At 41.8% G+C, this 24,093-nt stretch overlaps 1 protein-coding gene across 5 annotated transcripts in view; it reads right to left on the reverse strand.

Moving 5' to 3' along the window:
• Positions 1 to 24,093, reverse strand: part of LOC108162659 (protein cappuccino) — a 46,437-nt gene that overhangs the window by 7,877 nt on the left and 14,467 nt on the right. For 2 of the 5 annotated variants that reach the window (XM_033394076.1, XM_017297493.2), the window contains exons 2-5: positions 21,648 to 22,047; positions 15,873 to 16,319; positions 12,245 to 12,805; positions 6,967 to 7,569 (exon numbers count right to left, since the gene is read on the reverse strand). In XM_033394076.1, coding sequence (XP_033249967.1) covers positions 6,967 to 7,569; positions 12,245 to 12,805; positions 15,873 to 16,319; positions 21,648 to 22,047 — 2,011 coding nt within the window. Of the gene's footprint in view, positions 1 to 361; positions 701 to 6,966; positions 7,570 to 12,244; positions 13,052 to 15,872; positions 16,320 to 21,647; positions 22,048 to 24,093 lie in introns of those variants that run through there. The other 3 variants (XM_033394077.1, XM_017297494.2, XM_017297495.2) reach the window with 3 other exon arrangements.

Consider the following 24,093-nt stretch of genomic DNA (forward strand, 5'->3'; position numbering starts at 1 on the left):
TTGGAAGATACTCTAACATGTCTTCTGCCTATATCAATAGTTCGATATCTACCAAGGGTTTGTAGGGTTTATTTAAGGGCATATCTAGTATTGTTTTTGGTAGTCTTTTAATAACAGTCGACTTTCTGGTCTATAAAGACTTATAAAGGCATGACTAATGCCCCACCGATAAGATAGAAAATGTGAAATTAAGGAAAGTCAATCAAAGTATAAATAAATATGAAATCAAAGGCAAATAAAAGCCAAATACTTCCCAAGGAAGAGACAATGAGGGCTGGGAGCAAAACCTTTCCCATCACCAATCGACTCTTCTGAGGGAAATTCAAACCCAAAACAAACTTTTTGTGGAAGTAAAACTTACGCTTGCTGTCAGCGTGTGAGTGGGAGACGGCTCGCAGCTGCGGGTCAGGCGGGTCGGGCAGGTCCACGCTAATGCGGACAATGCGTAGGCTAATGCTGGTCGAGGAGGCAACATCAGGTGGCAGCCACTTTGGTCGAGAGCTACGTGAACTCTGAGCCTGTTCGGCGGCCAATGACATTAGCTGGAGATCACGAGGAGACGAATGGAAGTTCTCCTCCTCCTCGATGGCCGGCCTTTCCACATCCACATCCCAGTTTGCTTGCTTTTGGGCCAGCAGTGAGCACCAGACGTTGCTCAATGCCCTGGACATGGGGCCGCAACAAAATTATAACCTTCTCAGACTAAATCCAACTCTAGACTGTTTTGAAGGGTGGAAACACACAGAGCTTCGATCGAATTGAAATGTGTCAAAACTTATCAGTATTATCAACGCTAACACAACAACTGCGACACTACTATGTACGATGTTCAGGTTCATTGATAGCACAGTGCATTCGCAGTCGAAGGAGGTAGAAAGAGAACTCTATTCTCTGTATATTCTCGGAGAGGCACAATGGCCTGGCAAGGTCGTTTTCTTTATCAGTCACGGTTGCTGTTGGTTGTCTCTAGGGTTTTTTTTTTGTTTTGACCCCACTGAATCATTTCTATAAATTCGAGTATGCTTAATCAACTCTAAAACAGAATTAGAAACCATATTCCAAGTGCGTCATTGCCAAAACGTCACCGGGCCTCCCGTTCAATCGATATTCGCGCTTTCTTTATGCCAACAACTTTGTTTTGGGCTTTCATTTGGTTATCTATCTCCCTCTTCCACAAGATAGCGCGATCATGTCTTGGATGATAGCTGAAATCGATTGATACTCGTCCAATCTAAATACGCTATAAAGACTGATTGGCGACAATCAGTAAAGGAAATCTTTATGGCTGCCTTGGCAAGTGGGTTACGAGTATTACTTGAAGTGAGCTTTTCATACACCGAAATAGATGGTAAGTGGAGTTCTGCAATCTCTCAGATCCAATCGTTACTGATCTGTCTGGGCTGTAATCCATAATCATCGAATCTTTTCACTGACTAGAGATTTATTTACTCATTAAACCTCTATATCTATATCTAATACTAGTAATAATACGATGTGCCCAAGATTCCTGTCACTTGCTGCAGGTGGAGGGAAGATTATTTGCTTCGATTGGAACCCAATTTTCCTTCCACATGAAACTGGTTACGATAGCTACTAATCGTACGAGTAGACCTAAGGTTATAGAGGACTAAAAGGCGCCCAGATTTGGAGAGGAAATGCACTGCAACAGGCATCTGGATGTATCTATATCAGAGGATATCTGTAGATCTAAGTAAACCATTTTAAGCATCAAAAACTGTATATAAACCGCACATATTTACTAAATAAAACCAATACTTATCGAACTAGTAGCTCAAAACTTGTTTAATGGAAAACAAATCCTTCCTTCAATAAAAACAGCTCGAGTGGAAATCTTGAGATGGCCTTACAAACGGTTCAAGGGTTGAGCATCTCCTGTAGACCCAAAGAAGCCTCAGTAAGCCCAAATCCTAGTGCGACTTACGAGGAGAAACCCCGAATACGCCCAACTGTTCGAAAAGCTGATCAGTGAATGGCTTTGGTATGCCTCGAGAATGATTCGAAATGGCTCCAAATAGAAACCAAATGGGACTCCAAATGTAAACCAACACAAATGCAATTGCCTTTCAGAACTTGTAGTTCCATAACTAACCATTTCCCAAACTCCACCAAACCTATTTGGTATCTTCGCACTAAAGTCTCATCAGCGAAGCAAACAGCGATTGGGCTCACAAGATCATTAGCCCAAAAGGTTGATGCCAAGGATTGTAGCCCATTCCCATTCCCACCATCCCATTCCCATCCCATTAGCTACCAGTATTGAGGAGGAGCAGGATGATGATTAGGCTGATGATGGCTAAGCGTCGGGCAACAAAGGATGCGCCTTGGGCTTAGAGGATGGCCAGCGTTAGAGCCTCATCATCGCCCATCGTCATTGTAGTAGTAGTTTTTGTTTTTTTCGGTGTTGTTTCTGTAGTTCTTCCCATTGTTGTAGGCGTTCATCCTGTTGCTGGTGTTGTTGGTTCCGTGTTATTGCCGGCGCGCCGGTCGCGGCATTGTGGCACAAACCGGTTTTGATGAAAACTGCGCCACGGACGCACAACAAATTTGCATAACTGCTTGCCTGGCACTGCACCACCCCTCCCCACAGCACACCACACCACACCATGCCGCATGCCACAAAAGGGGGGATGTAGAGATGGGGGTGGTGCAGCGGCTTTTGGCGCCTCACGCATGCATGCGTTGCATTCATCAACGGCAGAGACTCCTTTACAGCCACTCCCCGCTCTCCCCCTACACTTTCTGTTGCACTTTCTGGACGATTCTGACAAACAAAACGGATGAAAATGAAACGATGCCGGGGAAAACCACAAAGCAGAACGCAGGAATGAAGCAATGAGGAGAGACACCAGTGGTAGAGGCAGAGCCAGCGCCGAGAAATAGAGGAAGCTACTTCGCTTACACGGAGGGAAAAAGCGTGTCGGTCAGGGCCGAAACTCTCGCTCTCCTCCGCCAGAGAGCGCACATTGCACGACGAAGAGATTAAGCGAGTGTTAAGGAGTTGCATGGCCACTGCATTGGTTACCCTTCTGCCTGTAATGATCCAATCTCAATTAGATTAGGCAATCTGGTAGATATGGTCTACCATATTTGAAACACACAGGAGTCTGGATACTGAATTTGATTGCTCTAGCGCACATCGGGACGGAAGGATAAACGGACACACAGACAGAAACACGCTTCTTTCTGGGTGTTACCCTTCGAGTATCGGGTATAAGAAAGCATGTACCATAGAAAAATATGGCTTTTGCCCTAATTATTACTTATATTGTCTTTGGTTTATGGGTTAGGAGATGGCTGGGCTGTAAATGTTGCCAAAAAAGATATAAAGATAAAAAAATACAAGTGTTTCACATTCTTTCTCGCGGTTTGCTTTACATAACACCTCAAATGAGCATCTAAATTATCATTTTGTATCCCTCCTTAAACATAAAGCATTCAACATTCCCAAAGACTACGACAACTCCTTCCTGGACAACCTTTTCCCTCAGTGTATAGTAGTTTTCTCTCACACCAAAAAAAAATATTGTTTCATTACGCTTTGGCCAAAACATTGTTGCCCGTCTCTATACTTGGAGTCAGAGGCAGAGACCTCTCCTTGAAGTTGACTCTGGCACCGAGGCATCAGGGTGCTCATCCCAAGTCCCGGATCCCGAATCCCGGAATCTCTTCATCCCGACAACAAGCTGCTGGGGAACGTGATGTTGTCGAGCATATAAATCAGATTTTTGGATCCCAAAAACGTTCCGCTACACGCCGGACGTTGGCTGTCCGTCCTGTCTGATGAAAAGTCGCGACAAAAAGCTTCTGTTGCCGCTCTGCTCTCCCCGCCACGGGGCGGACTGGTCCTCGGGTAAGCCACGAAGAATTGATGGCCACTTCAGAGACAATGACGATGGCGACGACAAACGCGACAGGCGACATGCGACAGGGATACAAGCAGCGACTTCTGCGGATGGACCCTGTCCAGAGCCAGCAAATTGCGTGTCCAGCGATATCTAGAGGCGCCTGCTGCCTGCTCCCTGCTGCCCGCTGCCTGCCTGCCTCTTCGCCTCTGATGTTTGTCCAGCGAGGCGTTAAAATGTTTGTTTGCATTAATTTGCAGCAGACGGCGACGATGATGATGACGAGGAGGATCAGCAGCCAGTGGAAGAGCCCTAGAAGCCCCCACAACGATGAGCTTACCAATTAGCGCCACCATTTTCCACTACCACCGCCATTCGTTCTCCTCCTTTTGCTGGCTGGAGGCGTGGCATGTGTCAAAAACTGCGCCTCCCAAAAAACTTGAAAGCCAACAAAATTTTCGCGCTGCGTTTTAAGCGAAAGTTTTCCACTTGCTAACGGGGGAGATTTTAATACGAACTAAGGGGAAAGAAGGGTATGCTCGGATACGTACAGATGGGGACCATAAATATATAGCTTCAATGTAGTTCTACGAGTGTTTGATCTATCAGTATCTCAAAGACCTTTTTGGAATATACTTACAAAAGCTGTGGCATCCACAATAATAAAGATATGTGTATAATATTTGGTGAATGTGTCTACAATGCTATTGTCTACTCAGCTCTCAAAAATGATCTTAATCGGAAATGATGTTGGTCGAAAATGTTGTAGCATCCACAATTTTAGACATATTTTCATCAAATCTGATAAACTCATCTACAATGTCATCATTATCTACCTAAGAACCAAAAATCATCTTAATCGAATAATGATAACCCTTGATCTTTTGAATTATTATAAAGCCAGAGGTGGTATTCCTTAATTTCTGTGTTAGAATCAGTTCTCCGACACCTTTTTACCTCCTTAAATGTAAACTGGTCTTCAAATTTACTATATGTCTATATAAAGATATAATCTAATGTTCTAGAAACAATCAGCTCAATGGTACAATGATAAACCCCCCAAATTATTGCCTCGGCTCTTTCAAAAATAGTCCCCGACTTCAGCCTTTCATTGTCGAAACTATTAGGTCTAATAGGTATCCCCTAGTCGAACCATATGTTATCTAGCACTCACGCAATTGTTGAAAATAGTTTGCCGTTCGACGGGGAATTTGTGTCTGGAATTTCGAGCACACGCAATAATGCGAGCGAGCAACGCATCGCACATCTGTATAGAGATATATATCGCATAGTGGAAGGTAGGGGGCGTGTCATGTGCTATGGAAATTCTTGGGTGTCGTGGGCGACTGAAAGTCTTAAAGTCTGAGAGCCTGAAAGTATGCCACTAATTTCGGGAATATGGTAGGTTCTTTCTGGTTTCTTAGTTGGACAGAATGGGCGAGAGTTTTCGCGACTTCAAACACTTGCAAAATGTTAACCCAACAAAAGTTTTCCCTTTCCCATCCCCAACCAAAATATATATATATGCCAAATATTTACATACACAAATTTCCCCAATTATGCAATCATTCGACTTGATTTGGCTTCCCCCTTTCTTGAGTGATTTTGCGCTCCACGCTGAAAGTTGAATCAGGGGAAATTAATTGTTAACTTTAAGCAAACAACAAACGCAATCAAACGTGGGACGAACATAGCGAATGATTGGAGGGATTGGGGGGGATTGGAGCCGAGGGTTGGGGTTGGGGATGGGAAAATAAAATTAAATGTTTCCCAAGAAACGACACAAAAGGCAAACAGTTAGTGCGCAAAAATCGCTGTTACCTTTATATTTCTCCTTCAATGGGTCTGCGCTCTTGTGGGTCTCCGCCTCCCCCCTTCTATGGTACTGGGGGTCCGCCTTTTCTGCTGCTGATTTTGGCATCGCTTCACTGGAGTCGCAGATTGAAACATAAAGCGGAAACCCTACCTTCAGAGGCAACCACAATCGACGAATGCTCTTGCAGAAGGTACTACGCAATTATTGCGGGAGTCAGTTTTCTATTCCAGAAGATTTTATTGGGAACAAAGTGAGAGGGTAGTCTCAGTGGAGAGCGGTGTATTTCGACTACAAGATGAGGCCTTCCGAGAAAGATCTGTACTCAAAAAATTCCATTGCACTTATTCCAATGATTTTTATAAGCACACATAGTCGTATGTATGACAGTTTTCCTATCAAAGAACTTACAAGGCATTCTCCACTAGGTCGTATAACTTTATCAGCTATCCAATCACTTGTCCCCGTTTCCCTGTAATCTTCGCCTAAGAGAAAGGAAGGAGGCTGTTTTCCAGTAAGCAGTTGCAAGAGGATTTCCACTGTATTTCTGAATAATTTTGTTAGCATTTCAATCGCTATTTCTTGGCTTGATCAAATTCGATAGTATATCATAACTATCAAACAATTTAGTGCTGTTAAGCGCAGAATTTAGAGCACTGCGCGCTCAAGATCCTCTGTTATGTCAGCTGTTAGCACGAAAACGTAAAGTGTTGTTGGCTTGGCAAACTATTTTAGATCCAACTTGAGTTTGGGTTAAAAAAAATTATTTATAAAGAAGGCACAAGCTAAATTGCCCTGTTAAGGGTGTCAATTGTATGTTATTGGGTCAATAGGTCATATATTTTTTCCTTTTGCAATTAAGATCTGTATTTTTGTCTAAAAAGCCGCTTACTTTTCATGTCGGCGAGGAAAATGCTGCCGTTTTGAATACAGACAAATCTAGCGGGAGCACCAATGCAGAATATACTTGTAGTACTCGTATAGCACTTATATCTCCTCATCTTTGATTAGAAATACCATCTCTCAGATTTAGATATGTAGGAAAAGTATATTCCCGTTGCTATTTATCAGGTTTTCATATTATTCTCTTAAAATTACACCCTAATTCCCCTTCAAATGTGAAATAGATAAATGGATCCACCAAAAGACTCTTCATTCAACATTTTCAAGTCGTATCCCTGTGTCTTATTCCAAAACTCCTTCCCCAAACCCCATGTCGATTCGTTTATGACCCACATTGCCCTCTTTTTTTTGAGTACGAAATGCAAACGAATATTTGGACAAACTTACCTTCGAACTTTTCATATGCAGCGAAGCTTAACTTTTCCGGTACATAAGATGAGCCGCGACGCGAACCAGTGCCTCCACCTGCCCCTGTGACGGCGGCACCTGCCATCTCTGGCAGGGTTGCCAACAGCGACGATGTCGGCGTGGCCAAGAGCGTTGTCTCCGCCTCCATCAGTGGCAGCGTATTCGAGGAGCTATTGCCCGCCGCGGACTTCTCGACCGTGAAGCTGGCGACCTTCTTAAGCACATTGCTCGTGAGCAGCGGCGTTGTGGGCGTACCAAATCCAGGGGGCGGCGGCAGCGGCGGCAAGGGCAGGGCTGCCATGTCATCCTCCACATTGTCAGACGGAATGGGTGTAGCAGTCGCTGTGGCAGTCGCTGTGGCAGTTGCTGTGGCAGTCGCTGTCGGGGTTGGGGTCTGAATCGCAGTCATCGTTTGAGACTGCACAGGTGTTTGAGATGATTTAAACGAAATTATAACAGTTGATTGCGTTTCCAGCGTGGATGACGGCGACGATGGTGTTGTTGCTGGAGCAGACGCCTGTGGAGCGGTGGAGGAGCCCGCTGTTTGAGCTGCTGATGCCACTGATGCTGATGCTGATGCTCCTGTGAATGAATGACGAGGCAATGGCATTAGCAGGATAAATTTGTATAGAAATTCAGGCACATCCCTCCCCAAGGGTGCTCTCAAAGGAGGATCCTGTTTAAATGAGTGAAAAATTGAAGATAAATGTACGAGTATTCGCACTGCGTTTAGAAGTCACTTCAGATAATTACTGCTTAAATTGTTGGGTTCTTATGGGTGGCCAGCATTTGCCATCCATTTATCATTCGTGTTCTAAAATTGTTTGTGTTTTTTGGATTGGTTTATATAGAGGTCTTTGAGGTACTTAAATGTCCCATTAGTTCCTGGAAAAATGTTGCTGGTTGGGTGGGGAAATGGATACTTTTCGGTGTAAAAGGTTCTCAGAACTGGTGGGGTTTATGGTAGAGATGTTTGCACTGTTTAAGGGAGGGATATCCCTTAAGATATGTATTTATTTTATGTATTCTAAAAATTGCAGAGGAATTTGTTTTCACATACCCAAAACAACATCATAAATAGACCTTTAAATGTTCTATAAAAGTTCCCTAAAATCAAATCCAATCAAAACCCTAAAACAAAGTTTTTTTAATCATAAGAGTCAAAAAAGTTCTTTAATAACCCATTCTAGGCACTAAATTCTATGCGTTCGTTCTCTAAGAAAGACTTTATCTGGTTCCTAAAAAATCCTTAACGAGAATCCAGTAATAATGTTAGAATCTTAAATACACACCATTTTGTTCTAGATTTAAGCTATGAAAAGTATCTCTTAACGAATCTGCACAGTCCATAGATACATCTCAATATCTATAGGTATATCTAATTAGTTATATATCTGTCTATCTATTTATTCATCGATCTGTATATTTATCCCTCTATCTATCTAACTATCATTCTATCTTTCTATCTACCGATCATTCCATCTTTCTATCCATCTATCTATCTATCCCTCTATCTATCCATCTATATATCTTCCTTTCTCTATCTAAAGGAATCATTTAATTGATGGAAACTGTCTCCCCTTGATAGAAGTAGATCAAATTAGGGAGAACTAATCGCACTCTAGATTTTTGGTTCCTATACTTCCAAAATTCGTAAATATACCCAGAAAAATATCGAATTATTTGCTCTTAAAACTAATATATTTTCATCAATTACAATCAAAATGTTTTCTTTATCTAAAACAAAGTGGTACCCAAAAATGCAACTACTTTCCGAAATCTTTAAAGATCCCCTTTAATGGAATTTTCTAAGCTCAAAACTTCTTCAAGCAACTTCTCTCTCTCTCTCTCTCTCTCTCTCTCCAGCGTAAACCATTTTTTATAGCCCCATTCCGCCGTGCAATCTGTTTTGTATTCCTTCAGTCAATATTTAAATGATTTATACATTCATTAAATCGAAATTCATGTCAGAAAAAAAACACAGAACCCATAAAAAATTGCCTCTTGCAGACATATAATTTTTCTAGTGCATTAAATCTTCCATTATCCAACACCTCCTCCACTGAAGCCACTCCCTCCACCCCTCCGCCAATCAGATTGTGTATTTTAAGGCGGATTCCTGATTTTAGGAAGCAAATTTTTATGGTCCTCCTGTCGCCTGCCTCCTGGCTCCTCCAATCCCCCAGTTCCCGCTCCGATTGAGTAGACCCTGTGGAGCGCTTATCATGCGGCCCCCATCATCATTGACTGTGTACCCAAGTGGTTATGCCGCCTCCTGCCTCCTGCCACTTGCCCCCTCCGCCCGTCCCTTCGATTTGCGCGGAACACTCCCGCGTGTATCATTCTATATAACATGATTTAATTAAAATTTAAACTTTACTTTTCTCGTTTTTTTTTCCTCCCTTTTTCTCTTGTGTTTTTTATTTGTTGTTTTGATCCCCCGTCGAGGAACAATGGGGAATACGACAGGAACAACAGGAAAACAGCAAAAACGATGGAAGTCCAAGGCCTGAAGCCTGAAGCGCCCGTTTCCCCTGCCTATTGCCACTGCCTGTTTTCCTGCCCGTTTTCCTGCCTTTCCGGCCAACATTTTGTAAACAATGAAGACGTGTTTGCAATTTTTAAGTTTTCACAAATGTTTTGTTTATTTTTTGAAAGTATTTTGATACCGCGTATTGGCCGAATGGAAAAAAGTATCCTGTAACAGGAAGGAAGGAAGCAAACGAAGGGATTACGGAGCGTTTTTTGGAGGATTGTGCTGGGTTGTTGTGGCCGTACATCAGGGCAGAAAAACACCTGATAGGTGGCAGAAATCCCTGAAGAACTGGGATATGAAAGAAGGGTTCAATTATTCTTAGATGATAATGCATTGAATAGGGTTTATTAAAGGAACTAGATCTCCAACCTCCAACCTATTTCCCTAAAAGTATATCTATTAAGCTGAAGAAAGCTTTTCCAGACTTTTCTGATAACATTTTTGCGTGATCTGTTGGTTTTTAATCTAGGCTTCCTTATTCTTCTAGAAATGACGCAAAGCCTGTGCTGTTTACTATTTAAGAGATAAGGAGCTCAAATTGCATATGATTCTATATGAAGTTTTAATCTATCCAATTATAGAAATTCATTTAGATCAGACAACTATTACAGCCAGAATAAGGACAAGACGCGCTTCTGCTACCTTCAATCTCAAAGGAATTCGATTTTGAACAGTGATATTTCTCTATATATCTTTTTTAAAGAGTTATTATTGTATAAAGAAACTCCATTTAGATAATTTTTTACTTTGCATACTTGAAATATATGTTCTAAAGATACATTTTTCTATTTATCTCTCTCCGCAAGAGTCTTTTGAGTAAAATTCCACATATTTGATTTTCTTAATAATTTACTTTCCACAAATCGAAATACCAAGTATCCCTTAGTCGTAATATCTTCCTATACTTTCTCTAACTTGTATTTTTTTGCAGGGATCATTTTACTCCGCTCTTTAGGGTATACTCCAAGCCAAAGGCAAAGCCAAAGCACGGTCCCTGGCCGGGCCCGGCCCAAGGCCAAAAAAAAACCAGCGAACCATGTTCGCATTTCGCTTTTGTTTATCGAATCGCAAGAGATGGTCCGCTCCACGGATTCGTGGGGCATCAACGCAATTAGGTAACTGTTTGGGGAGGCTGGGAGGAGTTGGAGGCGGTAACTGATAGAGAGGGGGTTGGGGCGGTGTGGATTGGGGGCCAATTATATATTTAAAATATCATGTGAAAGGAGACCCATGGAACGAGTCCTTGCATAAATGTGCCAATAATTACTTTCGGGTCCGTCCTGCTGTTGTTTTCGTTTTCGTTTTTTTTTTTGCCACCCATCATTCAACATTTTTCACCATCCGCTGATCGGATCAGTTCGGAAAACAAAGAAAAGAGTTCTGGAGCGTTGGGGTTTTCGGGGCTGGGAGTAAGGGGAGTACAGGGCGACTGTTGTTGCATGAGTTAATTAAAAAACTTTGCATTAAGGTTCTCTGCCAGGGCCCTTAAGTTTTTCTGTCTCTTGTGTGTGTTTTTGGTAAAGGTTTTTCAGAGTTCTGTAAGGAAATTTCTCAAGTCTATGAAGTTTTTATGTTATTGCCGGGGAAATCATAAGAGAAATACAAATGGTTTGTGGATATTGTATATTGCCTGTGGTCTATGGGTTTCTTCTAGCAGAAAGAATGAGAATCTTTCATTTTCTGGTAGAAAGAGGTCTTAGGAATGAGTTATAATATCAGAATAAATATAATAATCCTCCTCTTGTGATATTTTCATAAGTAATCTCTGCACTTTCGTCTTGTTTATGCGATCTCTAAACAGTTATATGACTATAAATCGTTTCAAATTCAAAAACTAATGAAAAACCGATATTTATCGACGACTTGGAACTATCAAATTGAGTATTTTGACCACTCTAGCATTAAATGAGTAATTTATATAGTTTAAAAGGTTTTAATTGATTAATAATAATAAGTAATTTACGATAAATATTCGATTTATATGCAAGACTCATAAAAAACCGATATTTATCGTTACATTACACTGAATATATGCTAGTTTTTAGGTAAAATAAATCTAAACAACAATCTAAATGATTTTCTTGAATCATTGATCCTTTCCTAGAGATTTATGAAACTGTTTAAGTTACAACAAATATCGATTAATTAGAAAACTTAATAATTCGATAAACAGCTGACAATCAATCGATATTTTTCCCTTCCAACTTCCCTATTTTCAAATCACGAATCAAAGATCTCCCAAGCCGGTGCTCTTCTTTAATGTTTTTACCCCTACCCCCCCATTCTAGGGTTTTTCCTCTTGCAACTTGTTGGTGCGTTTTCCCAGGCACTTCAATTATGTGCCAACAGAAAAGAGACAGACAGACAGATAGATGGTGAACCATGGCTAGAGGGAGAGAGTGAGAGGGCACCACTCCAGCCAACAGTTTGACAAGCACTCCAGGGCCAAGCCGTATTTACCTTTGAAATTGGCGCAAAGCAACAAGCGGCACGACAACAACAACAGCAAAAAAAAAGGGACAGGACAAGCTTTTAGGACACGGTTTTTTTGTCGGACTGAAGGACCACTCAGTAGAGCACACACACACACACACACACATACTGAGACACAGACATGTGGCATATGGCTACAAGTGGGGGCACAACAAACAAGCAACGGCAGGGGCCACCAGCTTGAGTTCAATGGAGAAAAAAAACGCTCTTTAAAGTCTAGAGTCTCACCTGAATCCTGTGTGCCGCCTGCAGGAGGCGGCGGCGTTGGATAAGCGGCAGCTGTGAAGCGCGATGATAGATTCTGGAGCTCCACCCTCTTCGACTTGGACACATTGAAGAGTTCCCCATTGCTCAAGGGGGAGTCCACTCGGGTGATTCCTGGCGTACCGCCCTCCGTAATGCCACCTGTTGGCGGCGGTGGGGTACCGGTGCTGCCCAGCACCTGGGCCAGCTTCTTGCCCAGCTGCAGGGCCATTAGTTCGTCGGGGGAACCCTCTGACACTACCAGCTCTTCGGATCCCGCTGGATTCCGCTCCTCCGCGTCCTCCAACTCCCTCCGATCATTGGCTATATAGTGGTACGATGTGGGCGAAAAGCTCAGGCATGCCAATTTGTCCGCTCGACAGCGTCGCTGGAGCTCAAGCACTGCCTTGGCCGTGCTCGGCGAGAGCGTGTCCACCGAGGTAACACTGATCTCGCTCAAGGGACGATCCCGTTTCGGCAGAACTGTTGCCTCCGATTTAGTTGCGCGTAGAGAATCCTTGGTCACAAGCAAAGCGTCGACTGGATCTGTGAATAGGGAATCATTGCTTGAGCATGAGGTGCACAAAGATCTCTGATCATGGTCGAAGGGATGATGGCTGTGATGAATGTGTTGGTAATAGCGATGCTGGCTATGCAGATAGCATCGTGGATGGTGACGCTGCTGTTGCTCTTGATGCGTTAGCGTGTCGCTCGAGGCATAGCAGCAGGAGTTGTCGCTCACGCAATTGTAGAACTCTAGAGAATCGGTATAGTCCAAACTGACCACGTCGTCTATGTGTGCGTCGATAGGGTACAGGGACAGACATACAAGATAGAGAGATTCAGTTGAATAGATAGAGGAAGTTGTACAGAAAAGTATATATCAGAGTTCAAGTTCAGAACCAGGAAAAAAAAAACTTATTCTTTACTTAAGAAAGACAGGCTAGAAAAAAACATAATAATAATGGTAATTGAAGATTTTTACAATATTCCAGGGTATCCAAAATATAAATACTTTATTGTAAACCAACTAAAATTTGAATTAAATAACAAGTCTATCAATTCTGGAGTTACATCTATTCTAGTAAAAGAAATTAGCTTAGTCAGGGCTGCTTTAATTCAAAGGTTTATGGAGCAAAGTCTGTAGATAGTTGTCTTTTTTTATAGTAACTAATAATATGATATACTAAGCTTGTATACAATTATTCGTTTTTACTACGCAGGAATCTTGAACCGAATTGATATAAAAATTTTGGGAACAAAGCTAGAGATTCTCCTACTAAATGAACTATGAATTCCATCAAGTCTTACCCTCACACATCAGACAACAAATCTCAGGAGAAAGAAGTGTTACGTTTGGAAATTTAGACGTACCTAAAGGTATGTTCCTATGGAATTTATTACTTTCTAAACATATTATGTACTTCTAAACGACAATTAGTAAAGTTTAACCAATTGTCTTCCAAATAACAACAACAATAACTTATCTTTCCACTGCTCGATCGTATAGCAGCATACTGTAATTGGATTTTAATCGATCCGAACTATAATAACTGGCAATGCAATAGCACTTTAATCAGCAAAAACCCTGTATAGTTACATCATGTTTTAAAAAGCCATTGGGAAAGGCTCTACTCTACAGATATATCCATCATAGCCGGATGATCTAACTCCCCAAATATTTTCGAATTAATGAAAAAGTGTGCCAACTGTTCCTCCTTCCTCGCTTGATTTATGTTTATGTCCCATTGGAGGGGATTGATGGCTCATTCATAAAAAAAAAAACAAAGCGACATGTGTAGAAAATAATAATTAAACAAAAGTAAATACTCGTAAAAGAAGGCGCCACTGGAAGGCCAAAAGAGAGTGAGCGTGAGAGAGCGTAACAGAGAGCAGCACTCACTCTCAGAGAGAGAGGGAAAAAGAGAGAGAGCTCTGCTCCGCTTTGACTGGAAATCAGAAACCGAAACCGAAACAGAGGCAAAATTATGAAAATCCATATGGAAAACGGTCAATAAAAGAAAAGCCGCAAACAAAGCACAAAAACAACAACAAAAGAAAAAGAAGGTGTGCAAGGCAAAGAAAAATGAAAAGTGAGGGTTCGAATGAGGGGCGATAGCGAGGTGAGGTCAAAGAAAATCCGCCCAAACACAAAAAAAATAAACAAAGAAAATTGTACGAAATAGAACTGAAAACTGGTTTCGGTTATGGGTCTCTGTCTCCCTAAAAGAAGGGTTCGGCAGTGGCGGAACGTGGAAGAGGGAGAGAGGGGCAGCAAAGCGTTGGCGTCAGTTTATGCTCGCTCTCGCTCTCCCTATATCTCTCTCGTTCCACACGCACACCATTTGTAATACACTTTAAAGAGAGAGAGTTTCGGGTGTAAGAAGATGCTTGCGACGCAGGGAATGAAGCATTTGGGATCTCAGATGCCCTTGATAAGCTTCAAATAACGATCGATCAAAAAACAATTACAATTCAGAAATATATGCAAATATTTCCACAAAACCTTCACATCGCAGCCCTATTTCACATCTCACTCCACCTTCAAGGGTATTCCAAGTTTCGGTCTCCCGATTGACAGCCTTCCCTCTCGTGTTTCGTGTTTAATTTGTTGTCCATGAGCAATTAAAGCAAATTGAGAGCAAAACAAAAGCCCAAAAAAAAAACCAAAAAATAGATGGACAAACAGATAACAAAGGAAAAGGCTCAACCTCAAAGAAGAAGCACAGGGCGAAGACAGAGACAGAAAAGGAAGATTTAATAACCTGAAACGTAACCCTGCTTAGACACCTTTAGATGGTTATTGTTTTATGTAGTTGTTGGCAGCAGCAAATTAGCTAATGGCATTTGTCAAGCACCGCACTCTTTCCGGCGAACACAATTTGTCACTTTTCACAGATTTTTCACCGTATTTGTGTTTGTTTTTTCACTTTGTTTCGTTGGCCGTCGTTGGCTTTGAACCGATCTGCGCGGAAGCGGGCTCAAAAAGTTAATAACAACCAACTGGTTTCCAGAAGGGGGGCTCACCAGACTGGAAAGAGCCACAGAAACAACGCTGGAAAGTCGAAAAGCCGCACACAGCAGACAGAGAGAGAGAGAGTGAACGAACGCGACCGGGAGAGCAAATGCGGGAGTGCGTGCCAGCGGGAGAGCCAGTGAACAATGAGAGCGCGAGAGCGTTGCTGGCGGCCGTCTTAAGCTCGAATTACACGAAACGAAAGCAGAGCAGAAAGGCAGACAACAAAGGGTACGATGATCGACTAGGGCATGTTCTATAAGCAGAAGAGTTTGACTTAAGTTGAGGTAATGTTGAATACATTTCAACTTTAAACTTTCCATAGACATATTTATCAACCTATCGTTCCTCACGACGATTTCTTCAATCAAAGATCAATATAATACATATTTTATATAAAAACTGGAATAATAAATAAATATTGATAAACACAGTTGCTGGTGCCGACGGCAGTTCGGTAATGTCTGTCCTCTTTGGACACCGTTTTCCGCAACCCTATATACCTCTCTTTTACCCGTTCACCCATCATCGAAGCAGAGCAACAACGTCCGTCATATTGTGCATGTGTGTTGGTGCATGTGTGTGTGCCGAGCTTACCTGCAGCTTCGCCAACGTTTTGTGTTGAAATTTCTAAAGCTTTCGTTGATTCTGGCGGTGCTTTCAAAGCTTTTGTTTCTATTGCTGTCTCGATTGTTTCGACCAAAAGCTCTTCAATGAAAGCTCCACTAGAACGATCATCAATATCGTATTTGACTTTTCTCATCGGTTTTGGTGGCGGCTGCGGGGCCGTACGACGCTTGCGCGGCTGTTGGGTGGTGGGTGGCTGCATTTGGTCTGGCAGAATCGCTGCGCTTTCCTGTGCCAGATCTTCCCCCTCGTCCCGCTCGGTTGGACTCTGATTAAGCTTTGCGGAAAGCTGGCAGAGCTGTGCGATGCTGCAGAGTTGTTGTTGCTGTTGCTGTTCCTGTTGCTCCCGCTGCTGCTGCTGCTGCTGTTGTTGTTTTTCTTTTTGTTTCTTTTTGAGTCGCAGCGGCTTGGTGGGCACTTTAGGGGGCAAAGGTTGAACACTTTTGGGCTGACGCATTTTCGAACCAATTTTCCAAAACACTACGGCCGTGGCCACCGCAGTGGTGGCCTTGCAAACCCATTCTCCAATTGCACATTTCATTTTGTTATATTTTTGGGATCATACATGTTCTATGGACTTACGGACAGATGGTATCCAAAAAAGTTATATTTTAGTCGATCAGAGATTATGGCTATTCAACCATGAATATCTCTTGGACCCCAGTGTCCGGGCTCCATAAGGAGATTGTTTAATTTGGAATTTTCTAGCCAAAAATATTTGTCAAACATGACAACTCTAATCAATGTTGCTGGGTTTAGAGATCTAATGATCCAATGAATCCCACGATTCGGATGGAAAATCTTAGCTTTCTCCGACCCCAGTCTATCTTTTGGAGCTCATGAACACTAAATGTCTGTGCGTAAGCCTCTTAAACGGATTACACTTGCCCACTAATACGATTGCCGGCTTAATGTTTATTCAAATTCGTTCAAAAATGCACCCAAGAGTATGGCCAGGCGAATTTTCGCTGGCAATATCATTTGCAGAAATGGTACAACACGCTCAATAATTGCATTATAATAACAAATTGTAAACAGCATTAAACAGTTGTTAAAACTAGAAACACACAGACACACACAGAGGCAGGCAGGAAGTCAGGCAGGCAGGCAACAGGGGGTTAAAGAGAGGGGGATATAGAGTGAGAGATACAGATAGAGAGCGAGGGCGAGGGCGAGGGCGATGGTGATAGAGATGAGCGAGATGGCGAAAAAAGTTTACAACTTTTACATGGAAATTGTACAAGCAAAACTATTAAAACTAATTGCCATAAATATTAGCGGCCAGCCACGTGCCATGCCCGAAAAACTTTTCCACTGTAATGTGTTCCCACTGTATGTGTGAGTGAGATGTGACGTGGTGTGTGTGTGGCGGGCGAGCGAGCGAGAAAGGGAGCTTAATTGAGCACGTGTTGCCTCTCACTCCCGCAGGCTGCACTTGCCGAAAAAAAAGGCACCGAAAACTAAGCCAAAACTCAACCAGCAGCGACCCCCCCCCCCCCCTCCACACCGAACTATACACCTCTCAGGCTCTTCCACCAGCTCCCACATGTTGCCCCATCCACCTCTTATATGCCGTCCCAACCACCGCTCATACGGTGCCCCAGCCACCTCTCATAGGGTGCCCCAACCACCTCTCTTATGCCACCCCAACTTCTCTCACATGTTGCCCCACGAAAATCCTTTCATTTGGGGGGTTCTGTGCTGCGGGATATGTGGTTTTCGCGTAGAAGTGTTTGGGTAATGGGATCAGGAGAGGAAACAAGTGGGGGGAGGATTGCTCATAGCGTAACTCCGGATCAACAAGATTATATGGTAGTTGGAAAGATCTGAGTGCTAGTCAGGAAAACATATGCACAGAGCATCTAAAGAGAACCAACGATCAACGATAGCGAGTTCACATAATATTCGGCATGATATATCAAGGATGATATATCAATGAAATTTCTTTAATGGTTGCATTATCTGTGGCTCTAAAGCAAAAGAACTCAAAGTATATAGAGAGCTACCTTTTAAAGATTGTTATAAACGATCACTCCACTATAGTTATAGAACAGCAATCCGTTGTGATCCCTCCACATCAGAACTGATTTAATTCTTAACCTAAACGATGCTCTACCTATATTCCAGTCTTTTCGTCCAGTTAAATGGTGGCCCTTTATTCTCATTCTTGAGATTTGTACAAAATGCCCCAGGATCGTGGGGTTTCCTGCCCTCCTCCAACCCACATGGCACTTCTTTTATCGAGTCCCCGAATCTTGGCCCACATGAATTATGAATTTATGCATTGAAAGAGGCCCGAGTGAGTGAATGAATGAATGAATTGAGTGTGTGAGAGTGAGGTCCAAGGAGCAGTCGGCCGGTATCATCTCTCATCGCTAAAAGGGAATTTTTGATAGCGAGCTCGAGCCCCCTCCGATGCCCCTCCTCCTTTACAGCAGGTCCTGGCACGTTTAGGATTTCTCGTTGATTTGATTTTAGACTTTGCCCCACACTGCAATGCCAAAAGGCCCCATGCAGTCAGGCGGGTGGTCTGTTGTTGGGGCGCGGCAGCCATGGGTGGGGCATCTCTTTTTCGCCTCTGAATTGCTTTTTGATATGCCTCAGCCTTGAAAGCGTTTTCGCGTCTTTGTGAAGCGCGGAAAATTCCGTGGCACACTACAGTGCAGAAAAACCCGCTGCGAAACAAAAACAAACCCCGGCAAAAACGTTTTCCAGAGTTCTTTTTGGCGCAAATTTGAATTTATTTGATACACTGGGGGGTGCTAAGGGTATTACGGCTATGGGAGGTGGTTTGTTAGTTGGGGTAGGGAGTTTTTCCAATAAATTTGGTAGGATTTGGTTATATTTCTTCTATAAAATAATGTTAAACCTCCTCAGAAACCCTTTCTTTCAAATGAAGAAGGCAATCTTTCTATCATAACTAAGCTCTGATAATCATATTGCAATATATATCCCTGGAATACCAAGCAGAAACGTTGCAGAACCAACCAAAGGGCGCTGCTGCATGACGCGTGAAACGTATTTTCGAGGAAAATTGGATCTTAAGTGAATATTCCCATATAAAGACCTCTATTTCATCTACAATAAACTCTGATATCAGTAGGTATTCCAATATCTCTATATATATCCGATATCCCACACTATTTAATAGGATATACATATGTATCCTCTGTTTTACTACAATTTCCCACAAACACTATACAAATAAGCTTTCAGCTAAAAACTTGTCCCTTTCTTTCTCTAGACCCAACCGATGGGCACTGCCGCAAGACACGCCACACGCATAACCGAACCGCTGACCTTCTTGCCTTCTTTAAAACTATTTTCCGCCAACTTATAAGAGTATTTCTTCGTTCACTTCACCGAGTCCCAACCCTTTACTTCCGCGCTTCTTCACACAAATTTTCCAGCTTTGAGTGATTTTTTTGCTGGCGTAAATGTGTGTGTGTTGTTTTTTAAGTATTGAGGAAAAGTCAGTCGCCTGCAGCTTTTTGAACTCGACGCGTTTTTCTTATGGCTGTTAATAGACAGTCGTGAGTTTTTGAAGTGGGTCGCCGTTATGCTTCTGTTCATGCTCCTCCCAGAAAGCATGCTACCATCTCGTGCCCCTCCGCGTCGCATCCCAGTTCTGGCCTTCAGTTTTGGGTTCTGTTTTGTGTTTTTCGGTTCCTAAGTTTCTGTCTTGTGTTGAGTTATGACTGGGAACGTGCTCGCTTTGAGTGTTGCTTCAGGCTTCAGATGCTGTGCGGGGGGGCGGCTGGTGGGGTCTGTTTGTGCTCTTCTTTTAATATTTTTAAAGGAAACATCTTAAAGATTTCACATGAATAACTAAAATCTATAAATTTTTGATTCGTACGAAACAACCGAATGGAAACTTTAGAGTAAAAAATATTATATTTCCCAGGCAAAATGCCAATAAGTTACAAGCAGCCTCGCAAAACTCTCAAGTTTTTCTCCTTCTTTTTTTGGCTTCGATGAGGGATGGTGCACGGATCCGGTACCCAGAAGAAGGTGCCACAAAAACAACATCCAGCCGAAGGGTGGGGCGAGAGGGGAGCGGCACAAAAAGTGAAGCTCTAAAATTCAGAAAGTCAAGCGGTAGGTCTGCTCAGGTTAGGGTAGGGTTGAGTGGCAGAGTGGTGGAGTGGCAGAATGGCGGAGTGTTCGGGGAATGCGAGTGTAGAAAATTTCATAAAAAACTTCAATGAAAAGTTTATATTTTTCTCGTATCGTATCGTTCCTTCTTCTTCTTCTTCCTATTTTTGTGTTACAGGGAACTTGTCCGAAAAATTCTTATTTAAACTACGCTTAAATTGCAATAAAGTCGACTTTCAGAAAGAGCATTGCATGTGGAGTGCGTTTCATTGTTGTAAGAGAGGGTTTAATGTTTTTCGGTATTTATGAGAGCTATTCAAGGTCCAGAATATAATCCTTAGTGACAGTGTAGTAAAAAATACATACAAATTGTATTTATTTAAGGTTTTCTTTTATTTTTGTATAACAAAATAGAGTTCAGATGGATTCATCGAGTATTTGTCTCAAATCCTTGAAAAACGATGGTCGGATGTGGTACTCCGATATCGATATATATCGTTATTTATCGATTAAGCCATTATTGATACGATTCTGTTATGGAACTGACTCCAACATTGAAAAAACTTTATAAATTTCTATAACTACAGAAATACATCGTTAATTATCATGGTACTCTCTGTTACTATTCCAAAGTCTCAAATCGACTTACTCTTTCGTGACGCACTGTCGTCTGAAGAGTTGTATATTAAAACAAAAGTCTGACAAAAAAAAGTTGCAATAAAAAAACGAGTAAAACCCCTAAACGAACAATAGAGGTACAACAACAACAATAACAACAAAAAAAGTTTCCATATTGAAAAATGCAAGAGGTCAATTTGGTGAAGCGTCATGATGAAGGGGAAACGGACGGGGTAGAAGAAGGAAGAGAAGAAAAGAACATGAAGGAATTTTCCAAAAATAAAAGGCAGAGAGGAAAAGCTGACAAACTGAAATTTGATGCACAACAACAGCCACATTTACAACAACAATAGGAATCTCAACAACAAAAAATAGAGTAGGGATAAGTCAGCAACGAAAAGTCAACAATAAGAAAGTAAAATTAGTTTTGGGATTAGAAGTTTTTGATACCCTTAAAGATCAGATATGAAACTGAATTTTTATTGATTATTTTTACGGGATATTTCTGATGAAAACTGTACAAAAGCCTGAGCAAAGTTTAAGCCTGATAAAAGCTTTAAAACTGATCCAAATCGATAAGTCAATAACAATCGATAAATTGATAACAAATTTGCATAGAAACATACTATAGGAAATGGTTGTATTCTTGTATCCGCACAAAAATCAAGAATAACCGATAAATCGGTAGAAATGTATAAAGAAAAAGACCATAGGACATGGATATATCGACATTGATGCTATTGCGAATCAATTCACAGAATAATCAATATAAATCGATAAGTCGATAACATGTTTTAATAGATACAGAGCATTGAACATGTCCATATCGACTCGATTGATATACATCCTTTACAAAAATCGTAATACTTTCTGCAGTATAGGGTACGCCACCCAAAAACAACAAATAAAATTGAAAACTCACCAACTAAAATTCCACAACAACAACAATACTAAAAACAACAACACTAAGAGTTGCAACAACAATAACACAATAAGACGGGAAAGGAGAAAAAACTTGGAAAATTGACTTACGAAAATCTATTTGTTCTGCGCTGGCATCCAATTGTCCATGCTCCACTGCCACTGCCGCTGCCGCTGCCGCTGCTGCTGCTGCTGTGGTCCTATCCCCCACCGTAACTCCTTTTCCAACGCCACTGCTGGCTCTAGGTGTTCCTTGTTCCGTTTTCGGGTTGAAGAATGTCTCCCGAATGCGTTTCTGTCCCATCAGACGACCCAAAACATGCACTCGACCACGCTCCACCATAGCGCCGCTAGCCAAACCCAGGGGCGATGATTCGCTGCTGGCGATTCCCAGACGGGCTAGACTGCCACCTGGCGGCGACTTTTCATCGCCAGTTGTGGCACGGTTCTGGGAGTTTCCCATGCTTCTCGATTTTCGAGTATAGAGCTTCGGCTTTCGATGCTCTGGCAGCTGCAAAAGAAGTTTACAAAAATCAATTAAAAAAGTTTTCAATCAGTCGCATTGTTTGGGTTTGGATTTTCAGCTTGGTTTTTTAAGTATACTCTAACAGAGGGTAGAGGGATTTGTGGATTAACCCATCAAATGATCAAAACTGTGATCAAAAATGTACAGTATTAAGCTGTGAAGATGAGGGATAGGATAGGGATAGGGATAGGCTTTACCAATGATTATAGAACCCACTATAGAACGTACATAAATAGGGCAGATTCCTAGATTCTTTGGACCGAAATGTAAGTCCTTTCTGCGCCCCGTCAAAGACTGTGTATATTGTGGTTGGATTCTGGGGACCGACTCATCTGGTCAAGTCCCGAGTAAGGCTTCCAAAGCGCTGTCAGAGGCAAAGGATAGCCCAAGAACCAAGTCTCGAATGCAAATTGAAATGGAATTGGTTCCTGAGGCAATACCTTGGTGTTTTATAGTCTTTGTTTACAGATACATCTCCCAAGTGGTCTATAATCTTTAGCTTTACGTATTATTTAGTAACAAGAGCATCCACTCTTCGGTTATTCCCTCCACCAAACGACCTTCCCGTTTATTTTTGTCTACTCTTTGGGACAGGCTACAAAAGTTTTTATTTATTTTTTTTTTTTTGTGGCGAAAATGTTGCAGAAATATGAAATGAATTAGTTGCACAGGTAACAGAGCAGGCAGGCGGGTGGCGGGTGGTGGGTGGGTTTGGTGGCTGGATTGTCGTGGAGGGGTTCGGTTTGGTGGCCTAGGAGAGTTGACAGAAAGTTGCTACTTTAGTTGTTTGATTTCTAAAGGCAAGTACCACAGTATTTGGGGCTGGTTCGAGAGGGTGGAGCTCTACGGCTCTGCGGCTGATTCTGATTCGGATTCTACTGCTGCTGCTGCTGTGTCAATAGCAAAATGCTCGAGGCCAACGCATTTGCAGGTTGAATGAGAAATCGTTGTTCCTTCCTCCCTCCCTCTCTCTCTCTCTCTCTGAACTTTTACTTTTTCCACAAGTTTTGTCGAGAAATTTCCACCGATAATGATCATTAAAGAGAGAGAGAGAGATTTTGATATAAAAAAAGTTAAGGATAACCTTTGTTAGACATCTGTCAGGTGGTCGACGCTGGAAAATCTATAGTACTCGAGGGGGGTTGGGGGCCCATAGTTTGGGGAAAGTAATGAAATTTCATTTGCATTCGTTCGGGAAAAGTTTTTCCATGCTCAAGGTTTGGCAGGAATTATTTTCAGACTTTTTCCAACAATTAAAATTTTAATTCAACACGAGATTTCTATTTGTGACAAGACCATGCCCCATCGGGCATTCGGTGTAATTGTCATGCAGTGGCAGGACACCAGCAATGGTGTACTTGCATTAATCCTTAATTAAGGATTTCAAGGCGTTTTGGAGTGGGTTCGGTTTTTTTTTTCGAATAATTGTAATTGTTTTTTTTTTGTTTGGAGGTAAAAGTGTGTGTTTTTTAAACTAGTGATTAAAGGGTATGGGTAATAGTTGGTGGTGCTATTAATGCATTAAAGATCGAGGCTTTGAGAGCTCTTAACCCAAAAGAGGTAGAATTTATTTTGATGGATTTTATCTAAAGGTTTTTTTCAAATAGGTAAAACCATGAAAATGTATGTTATAAGATATTGTATCTCCTATATGACTATAGTTCTGTCCTTGTAAATGGGTCTTGGCACCGATATTGGTCTTGGTTAGTATTATTTTATGGTCCGAGCAAAAAAATGGAACCCGAATTTCCCCTCGAAAACCTCATTGGCAGCTTGTATTCTATTATAGAAACCCAAAGATACATAGTTTTTTTATCATTAGATATAAAACGAGTGATAAGATTGTTATAAACAACATTGTTGCCCATTATAATGATATATAACAATATTTTAGAGCTATTGTTATGCAAATCTTATGCCCTTAAGAAACTTTTTGCTTTAATTTTTCAATTTTCTATAAACTTCCTTATCTTAATCCCTGATAAACGTATGCCCCATCTCCAAAGCTGCTTATCTTCCACTGAACCACAA

Source organism: Drosophila miranda, chromosome 4, assembly GCF_003369915.1.
Source record: "Drosophila miranda strain MSH22 chromosome 4, D.miranda_PacBio2.1, whole genome shotgun sequence".
Lineage (NCBI taxonomy): Eukaryota > Metazoa > Arthropoda > Insecta > Diptera > Drosophilidae > Drosophila > Drosophila miranda.